This window comes from Diabrotica undecimpunctata, chromosome 5 (assembly GCF_040954645.1).
Source record: "Diabrotica undecimpunctata isolate CICGRU chromosome 5, icDiaUnde3, whole genome shotgun sequence".
In the NCBI taxonomy this organism is placed as follows: Eukaryota; Metazoa; Arthropoda; class Insecta; order Coleoptera; family Chrysomelidae; genus Diabrotica; species Diabrotica undecimpunctata.
In genome coordinates this window covers 97230996-97241559 of record NC_092807.1, presented here as the reverse complement: position 1 = coordinate 97241559, position 10564 = coordinate 97230996, and the positions used below count along the sequence as shown (strand labels likewise).

At 30.9% G+C, this 10564-nt stretch overlaps 1 protein-coding gene across 1 annotated transcript; it reads right to left on the bottom strand.

Moving 5' to 3' along the window:
- Positions 1-2692: 2692 nt before the first annotated feature.
- LOC140440703 (aldo-keto reductase family 1 member A1-like) lies at positions 2693-9943 on the bottom strand. The gene is made up of 4 exons (XM_072531065.1): positions 9787-9943; positions 8524-8817; positions 5259-5473; positions 2693-3041 (listed from the first exon to the last, which is right to left on the bottom strand). The coding sequence occupies exons 1-4, from the start codon at positions 9844-9846 to the stop codon at positions 2771-2773; spliced, it is 840 nt and encodes a 279-aa protein (XP_072387166.1). The 5' UTR covers positions 9847-9943; the 3' UTR covers positions 2693-2770.
- Between the last annotated feature and the right edge of the window lie 621 nt (positions 9944-10564).

Sequence of the window (10564 nt, the reverse complement as noted above, 5' to 3'; positions counted from 1 at the left end):
TGAATGGCAATAGAAACTCCTCTCTTAGCTATGCTATCTTTACTCACTCCACTGTAGATATGTATATATTCTCCCATCTCTTCATTTTCTTTTCCCTTTTTCTTGGTCTCGATGAGAATACATATATATCTCCTTTTCTTTACACTAATTTTTTTGAATACTTCTGCTTGTTTGGTTCTAAGTCCTTGTACATTCCATGTACATTCCTGTTGTGTTTGTTGTGTTCTGTATTGTAAAAAGCCTTTTTTCTTTTCTTGGCATTTTGTCTTCACTTCCTCTCTAAACCATGGTGTTTTCTTTTTTGATATGTTAGTGTTCGTTACTTTTCTCTCTCCAAGTGATTCTGTTACTGCGTTAGTTATGATATTCTTGAGTTTTTACCAGCTTTCCTCGATGTTACCGTTTTCTAATATTTCATTGCCTGCGATCTTCTCTGATATTCTTTTCCTCTGTAAGTATTCCGTGGATTCTGTATTGAGTCCTTCGACTTTTATTTTTAGTTTGTGTTGACGCCGCTCTCTTGAGTGGGAAGTATTTCAGGATGATTCTTTACGTGTCTTAATTTCTTTGGTTTGGTCCTACATTTGATGTTTTCCAAGTTACTAAGTATTTGTAGGTATCCACACTCTTAATTACAGTATCTTTTATAATCAATTGGATGTTTGCATCTGCTGATTTAGTTATGATCATGCATTTTGTTTTCTTCAAATTCATCCTTAGTCCGTATTCATTAAGGCAGTGCATTACGTTCTGTAAATCATTGTTGTTATCCGTCATTATTACTGTATCGTCTGTAAAACGCAAGTAATTCAAAACTTCGCCATTAATAGATATACCTTCTATTGGATCTTAGAAAGCTCCTTTAAATACCGCTTCACTGTAGACATTGAAGAGTAGTGGTGACAGCACGCAACCCTGGCGGACTCCTCCCTGTCTTTTGATATCTCGGTTGTTCTGATTGTCAACTCTTACCTGGGCAGTTTGATTCCAATATAAATTAGAAATAATTTTCATATCATCATATCACGACTGTCAATATTTTTGATTTTTAATATAGCGCTACGCTTCTGATGTTTGAGTGTCCAAATCTTTTTCAATTTTGTTTTTTAATGTTTTAACACTAATACGGCAATTTCTGTTCTATGTTAATCATGTATTATACACCTAATGCTTCTAATTTATTATTCTGGTAAATCTGTTTGTCATCTGACAGTTGACTTTCGTATAGATGTCTTTGGAGTAAAGTCTACTTGGTTTTCATTTATCCAGAGATCGTTTGTTCTCTTGTTACCTTATATTGTATACACCCCCTGCATTTTACAAATTTATTGTCGATAAGTTCGTAATTATCTTTAAAAATATTTTACGCGTCAGCTCAAACTAACAATAAAACAATCAGTAGCGCCGATTCAATCTAGATACGATGCAAGATCCTGCAAGCTTTGCCCCAAATTCAAGAGAAAAGTGCATAAGTTGACAAATTTTAAGATTATAACGAAACTTAAAAAATTATTTAAAATAAGTAACTGGTATTTTTATCTACAGTTAATGATTTGTTGAAATATTGCCAACAGTTGCCATTAATATTTTTAGTATATGATTTTTATATCAAAGTTTAAGAATATTCATTTTCTTATAAATTAAGTTAATAATTTCTAATTTCGAGGCCGCCTTTTTAGTATATACTAGAAAAGAACTCTTAATTTTTACATAAAATATGTTCAACATACATTTACAATAAACATAATTAGGATATACTTTACTAATATTATTAACAAAAAAAATACGCATGTTGGAAATATTTTCGAACTTTTCAGTCAAATTCACCAGCGGTCAACTGCACCCCATTTTACGATATTCTACGATATTTTAAATATAATCTAAATGTTATTTTGACCAGTAAATTTGTAGGTCGAAGAGGACCTCGGAGAAGGCAGCCTTCCTAGAGACATAAGAAGCTAGTGCAGCATAACTGATGTCAGTACGAAATAAGAAGAGCGGAAGATGGATCTCTGTACATTCGACGTATAAACGCCTATACGCTGCATACCGTACGCGATCCAAAGAATTGTGTATTGGTAAGACCAATTTTAAACTACGGTGTATATGTGTGGTCATCTTGTTTAGAAGCATACAATATAATAAAATTCTTTATTATATTTCGTTTAAGACCAATCTGCCTTATGAATATGCTTCTATTGAGATATTGCTTAATGTTCTTGTACGTAGAGATTTGGTGTATATTTATACATTATTAATGTTGAGTCTAGTGCCCTGTCTGCTCTGAGCAATTGGAAAATATGTTTCCACTAAGATAATCACATTAGCCCACTACATTCTTCTTCTTCATCGATCATTTTTGGACATAGTACTCTCCCAAATTCATTCATTCATCTCAATACTGAGCAACATACTTTTAATTTGTTCTGACTGTTTTTTTACGTCATCTGTCTATCTTATTTGTGGTGTTTTGTACGGTCTCCAATGTTGTATTCTGTCGTTCCAATGTTGGACTTCTACTACGTTATGATAATTAATTTTAATTATTGTAATTGATAATATATGATTAAAATTGTTATTGTCTTTACTTTTATACTCTTGTAATCTGTTATATTTTTATAAAATAAGAGTTACATTGTCAATAAATAAATATATAAATTATCTTTTAAAAAATTAGAGATAACACAAAAAATTAAATGTCTTTGTTTTTATTAAGAAATGTTTTTAAGCATATTAATATTTGTAAATTAACTTTTATATTATATAAATTTCAGTCTTTTTTAGGTGGTCTTGGTGGTCCAGTCTTGAAGACATTTTTATCCAAGGCTTCTAAAATTTTAACATCCTCATCGCTGATGACGAAATCGAACACATTAAAATTTTGATCTATCCGTTCTGGGGTTACACTTTTTGGAATTGGTACAATGTTTTTCTGGATTAGGAATCTTAAAGCTATTTGTGCAGGCAATTTATTGTATTTTTTGGCAATTTGTTTTACAGTATCGTTCTCAATAATATCTAGTCCACCTCCATGTTTACTTCTGAAATATAAAAAAAATAAATTTTACAATATTTGCTGAAGTAGCAGCTCGAAACATGTAAGTTTGAGAGGTAAAAAACGCAATTTAATAATGTTTTCAAGGCAAAAATTTGTACAAATAAAACTGTATTAATTAAATATTAATAATTAATTAATTATTAATTTGAATAATATTTTTAAGGTGGAAGTTATTACAAAATAAAGGTGAAAGAAATAATAAGTTAGACTTACTCACAATCAATTTAATTTAACTAATCGGACGACCGGTTTCGCTTTCTATAATATGCAAAGCATCATCAGGTCACGATACAAAGTTAAAATGCTGAAAACAATAATCCCATATTAGGGTGTTGTCTAATAAAGATAAAAAACATAGGTAGGTGATATAAATTATATAAATTACAGTAATTATGCCAATATTACATGTCTGTGGTTTTATAAATGAATAAAATAATAATAATAAAATGTTTAAGCAGACAAGGTAAGACCCACAAATTGGTAACATCGTCTATTAAACTGTAATGAATCAATAAATAAATAAACAACTAAATAAACATTACTTACATGCCGGTACTCTATTAATTGATGGTTGAAAGAACATGGTTCAAACTATCTTGGATTGTTGATTGGAGAATTCAGGTTAACTATTGTAATTACAATCAAAATCAAATTACAATAGTTAACCTGAATTCTCCAATCAACAATCCAAGATAGTTTGAACCATGTTCTTTCAACCATCAATTAATAGAGTACCGGCATGTAAGTAATGTTTATTTAGTTGTTTATTTATTTATTGATTCATTACAGTTTAATAGACGATGTTACCAATTTGTGGGTCTTACCTTGTCTGCTTAAACATTTTATTATTATTATTTTATTCATTTATAAAACCACAGACATGTAATATTGGCATAATTACTGTAATTTATATAATTTATATCACCTACCTATGTTTTTTATCTTTATTAGACAACACCCTAATATGGGATTATTGTTTTCAGCATTTTAACTTTGTATCGTGACCTGATGATGCTTTGCATATTATAGAAAGCGAAACCGGTCGTCCGATTAGTTAAATTAAATTGATTGTGAGTAAGTCTAACTTATTATTTCTTTCACCTTTTGAAATGGACTCACACAAGCAACACATTCATGATATTACAAAATAATTTAAAGCTTTATTTTAGTTTATATTTAAATCATATCAAAGCCTGAATTATTTTTTTTTTGTAAAACTAGTGGTTTTTTGCTATGTTTAGTTTAGCAAAAATACAAATAAGGAGAAAAATGTATTAAATTATATTTTTTTATCGAACATATGACATTACAAACTGTGACCATATGGTAACAATAAATCAAAATACTATAAAAATATTATAAGATTTACTCTTTATGAAATATGACAAAGCATTCAATGCAGAATCCAATAACGCATTTCTCACACTGCGTACGTCCTACTGAGCAGCACCCTTCTCCTGCGCACCGCCTTCGTTTTTTATTAGGAACAGGTATAATGAGATGGTTAACATCATCGTACCTAATGTTTCTGTTGGTAAACTATTTCTACTTGTTGGTCTACAGTCTACCAGGTCTAATGGGAAGGTTTTTTAATTTGGTAAGGTAAGTACTCGCAATTTCATGTCGAAAAATCAAATTAGTTGTCGGTCTTCCTGAACACTTATAAAGTATCCACGCATAAGTTAATTATTTTAAAAATTTAATTTTTAATTTTTTTTTAAATTTTGTTGATCCTAAAAAATTGGCTGCAAATTTAGTAATCGGTAAAAAATATAATACAAAACTCGAGCTTTCCCAACAAATAAATTGCTAAATTAGAATTATGCTGGTTTTATACATAGGTCGATTTAATAAGAAGACTTATTAAGTGGAGTTATTGGAGTTATTGAAGATGCAATTTATTGGATCTCCCATCGCATGGTGACGGGCAAAATCACTAGCTCCCTATAAATAACTACTTCAATTTGTAAGTAGTTTGTGATTTTTTAAACCAAATATTAATTGCAACAAAAATTAGATAACATTGTGTGTTTAATATGTTTAACACTTGGCCGTATATATTCATGTTATAGCGGCTCTCGATATGACATATAGTGAAAAATATAACAATTAAAACTGCGGAGCAACATAGGATAACACTTAAGCATATCCTTTGCGCTACATTCTTATGATCTAATTATAATAATTAAAACTGACTTACCCTGGAGCTCCTAAAGGAGTATACGCTACTACTGTGATATTGTTCTTTTTGCAATACTCTACAAGCTCTTTACGTTGACCATACAAATGTAGTTGAACTTGTAAATTGACAGGTTTTATTCTGGCATTTTGCAAAATATATTCTATTTGTTCGACAGTAAAGTTGGATAGACCAATATATTTGGCCCTTCCTGCATCCACCTGTTCTTCTAGTTTCTAAAAACAATAATTTTATTAGAACTTTTTTTTAAAATAAAATGTTAGAACCATGTATTTTCAATTTTAATTTATGCGACAATGGTATAAAAAAATTTGTTAGGTAGTTAATAGTCCAATCTATTAATCACAAAAATATTTGGGCACAGTTTTATTAATAAAACAACAATATTTGGTCGCTATATACGTATATCCGCAAAGTCCCGCAGGTTTTCAGTGTTTTATACATTTCGAAGATATTTAATTCTTTCTTTCTATAGCTATTTCTATATTGCAAATTTTTCCTTAATATTCAATCTCCGTATTTTTATAGATTCTATTGGAGTTCTTTTAGGAGATTTCTTTAATTCTCTTTCTATTTTTGCATTCTAATTAAAGTTTAATTAGTAGAGTACTTTTCGTCTTTTATTAAATTTTGTAGTTTTTTCATACGAGATTCTGTTGTCGATCTAATACAGATTTCTAGGCGAGGACGAAGCAGATCCCCGCAACAAGAAATAGAAATAACAGATAGAGAAATGGGACCGGCCATATAAGCAATCAAAAATAAGAAAGCACCGGGAAGTGAAGGCATCCCACCTGACCTTATAAAGTACGGCTATAAAAAAATTACACCGAATGATAAAATGGATATTTTAGAAAGCCATAAATGGAGAACAGCTCCCAAAGGAATGGACGGAGGCATATATATGACTTCTATATTTAAGAAAGGAAATAGAAATCGATGCGAAAGCTACAGAGGAATGTGTTATATCATCAATAGGAAGATTATATGGGAAGACACTGCGAGAAAATATAGAGCAAGCAATAAAAGGCAAAATCGGCGAGGATTAGGCAGGCTTTACGGCAGGAACATCATGCATAGACTACATATACACACTGGAACAACTGTTGGAAAAGAAAAAAATAAAAAAATAGAGATATACATTTTACATTTGTGGACCTGAGAAAGGTGTATGACTCTATAGCGAGGTCAGAACTATGGGAGGCAATGTACAAATAAGAAATACAGACGAAACTCATAGAAGCTATAAAAGCTCTGTATAAAGAAAATAAAGTGCTCAATAAAATGAGAACACGAATCATCGGAGACTCAACCACAACAAAAGGGCTTCTGCAATGTTGTTCCACATCTCCAATCCTATTCAAAATATACTTAGAGAAAACCTTAATTCATGGAAAAAAAATGCGAAGGCATGGGAGTACCGGTACGAAACGAATTCCTATATACGTTAAGCTTTGCAGACGATCAAATAGTGACTGCACAAGACCAAGAAGGCCTTGGTTACATGACGAAGAAATTGCAAGAGAAATATACCAAGGCTGGCCTAGATATTAACCTCGCGAAAACAGAGTAGTACCTATCTACAAGTAAAGAAGGCATAGAAGATTTACAGATTGACGACAAAGTAACAATCAAAGGAAAGGATAAATTCAAATACTTGGGGTTTATAATCACGAAAAAGGCAAAAACAGAGGAAGAAATTAAGCAAAGATTAGGACAAACAAGAACACCAATCCGACAACTTAACTCAGTATGGTGGGATAGGCACTTAAATATGAAGACAAAAACACAGATTTATAAAACATTAGTGCGAAGTATTATGACATATGGGGCTGACAATTGGATCATAAATAAGAAAAACAGCAGTAAGATAGTAGCAAGAGAGATGGAATGTCTGCGAAGATGCTGCAGAGTAATAAGAAGGGATAGGAGAAGTAATGTCGAAATAAAGCAAAGAACGTGAATAGAAACAGACATACTAACATATATAGAACAAAAAATACTAAAGTGGTATGGACATTTAAGAAGAACTAGCGAGAGCAGATAAATAAAGAGAATTACCGAATTGAGCCTTATAGGAAGTAGGAAAAGAGGACGACTTCGAAGATCCCAGAGGAACGAAGTAGACGACGCCATGAGTAAGAGAGGCTTTAATGATGGAGAATGGGACAACAAAGAGACATAGAAACGGTTGAGCTAGGGAAGGCAGTGAATACTGTAGAATCCCTGAATATATATACTGATGTGGTTAAATTTACAGTACGACTTAAAATTGACACGTATCACACAAATTCGAAATGTTTGGTGCTATTGAGCCTGCGGAATAGGTCTTAAATTTCTAGCACTCCTTTACTGGTTTACTGTACTGTTTATATATATTTATGGAGTCATTCTTTGTGACCCTTGATAATTTTTTTTATTTCTTGAACCAAGAGAGGGTTTCGGTGGCTATTAACCATCATTACTTCGCAAAATTGGATCATCTTCGTTTAATTCCTGTACAACTGTGCATTTTACTTACTTTACTTACTTTTATGTACTTTTTGTACCGTTGTTTTGCAAACATCGAGATCACTACTAAAGTTACGAACAGAAGTAGAACATCTAATGTTGTAGAACATAATTTACAGAGGGACGACCTGATTTGAGTGCATTTTCAACCGTACCAGTTTCTCGAAATTTCTTTTCAATCTTACTTACTGTTGACTGCGTAATGGGTATTTCTGAATATTTATCATTAAATAAATTACACACTACCATCTGAGTTCGCGATTTGTCTCCATACCCAATCATCATGAGTATTTCAATTCTTTGCTTTAAACTCAATTTCATTTCTACTCAAAATTAATTCTAAGCAATAATACAGAACATTCACGAATTAATACAATTATTGTACTACTTAATTGTTATTGAACGTTACTAAAGGCTTTTCATTTGGGAAATATCGAATTTATTCCATACTTTACGGACACACTGTGTACCTTTTTTGCACTTTATCTGTAGTTTGTGTGACTGCTTTACAGTATCTACAGTTTGTATAAATGAATATATAAATATTTTCATTAGCTTGCTGAATATATTATATTCATAAAACATTCAAGAAAATGATAATTACCAAATAATATAATATTACAGTATAGTATCCTTCCAAACTAAGGCCAAAAAACAAAACAAAAAAATAATAGTATTTAATCCAATAGTTTTAAATAGTTTTGGTACTAGTCACTATCTTAAATTATACTAAAACAAATGTTGTTGTACTTACCCTCCATATTCTTAGATTATTTTCATTATCATCAGATGCCCTATGAATTAAATATAAGTCAACATAATCCAGCTGAAGATCCTCTAAAGTTTTTTTAATTGTCTCTTCTGGATCAAATCCGTCTCGTGGGGGAAATTTGCTGGTAATAAAAATATCTTCCCTTTTTATTTTATTCGGAATCCATTTTTTTAAAACTTTTCCTATAAGAGCTTCGCTTTGGTAAACGTAGGCGGTATCGAGATGGCGGAAGCCTATTTCTAGAGCATGATCTAGGGCATTTTCTTGAGCAGCTGTCTGCAAAATACATATAAACAAAACTTGGATTAGTAAATAGGCTATGATAGAACGGATTATTTTCTGTAGGTGATCAATGTTATTTCTTACGGGAAAAGGCCCGCATTAGCTTCTAAGACATTATCTAAATTTAAGTACACGACAGTATACCAAAGAAGAACATTAACACCACTTTACTATTTGACACCATACCTATATGTAAGGCCAAAAATACACAGAGCCAACGTACCCTTTAGATCAATTTGAAGAAGCATGAATTCCTTGCAGTAAACTCTCCAAATTCCTTCTACATATAACACAACCACTGGCAAAAATAAGAACGCTTTTGTAAATAATACACATTTTTTGTGAAAACTGGAGGAAATAGATTACAACCCCAACAAGATGTTAGGTAATTTTGACGTAATTTGTCTATTCATTAATGTGCCTCTGAAAAAAGAAACCTTACACATAATAAGAAACAAACTAAAGAAGGACGATACATTGACAACTAAAACAAAACTGAATATATCAGCTTTAATGAAGCTATTATGCCTATTATGCATATTATGCATTAACAACACCTATTTTTAATTAGACAACGATTTTTAGAAACCAAAATTTGTCATGGGCTCTTTATTATCTCCTTCATTAGCAGATGTATTTATGGAAGAGGAAAAATTAAAATGTAATTTTTTTAGTTAAAAGTAAAATGAAAATAAAAATAGCTTGTATTGTATGTCTGCTTTTATAAATAAATAGAAAAATGATTTAAAAATACAAGCTAAAATATTAATTAATTTTTCAGAGAAACTTAAATACAAGAAAATGGTGAATTATATTTCGTCGAAACATCTATAATCCTTTCCCACTAAAAGGAAAATGTGTTTCGAACAGATAATTGACCAGAAATATATGAAATCTTTTCCTCCATCTCTTCTAGCAAAAAACTGAACTAAAAGTAATAAATAAAATGTTATTCCAACTTACTGTTCCATATCCAATAGAAGGAATTTTAAAACCGTTAGGCAAAGTTTGAAATGAAGCCATTGTTGAAGGGATTAGGTACACTGAAATATTTCACCAGAAATATATTTATATATCATATTTTATTATCTTCAAATCATTGTTTGGTTTTATATCTAAACATTCCAAATAGAATTGGCCTTGATTCAGACAATGAAGTAGCAGTGACGTAGTAGAGATTTTTACCTCGTAAATGAATTAAAAACGTGATTTCAAAATTCCGTCAGTTTGTTACGTATATCTACGCAAAAAGCGTAACAAGACATAGGAGTGGAAAAAAACTGCTTAAGAGGGTATAAAAATTAGTCCGAAAATTAAAAATATAATTGTAAAATACAAATAAAAATAATTAAAGTATATAAAATAAGAATTAAAGAAAATACTTACCTCGAACGTATGGAATAGAATTATTATAGAATATAATAAACTACTTAACAGACTTAACTACTCCAGACATACTAGTATAAAAGCTTAGAATGAATTGGTGACACGTAGTATGTCTCAACTGAAATTTACATATTGACCTAATAGACTAGGCGGGATCTGTAGAAATTCAGACCATAATGGACATTTTCCATAGGAAGCTATTTTTTTGCTGGAATCCCTTCAGGATGTGCCCAATATCGATAATCACGATATGCGCCAGTCGCAAACCCTGTGCTAAATTTTTTATTTAACAAAATCTGAAGACAATTGAAAATTTCTCATTTTTTTGCTCCTATTTTCGTTTATAATTCGGAAA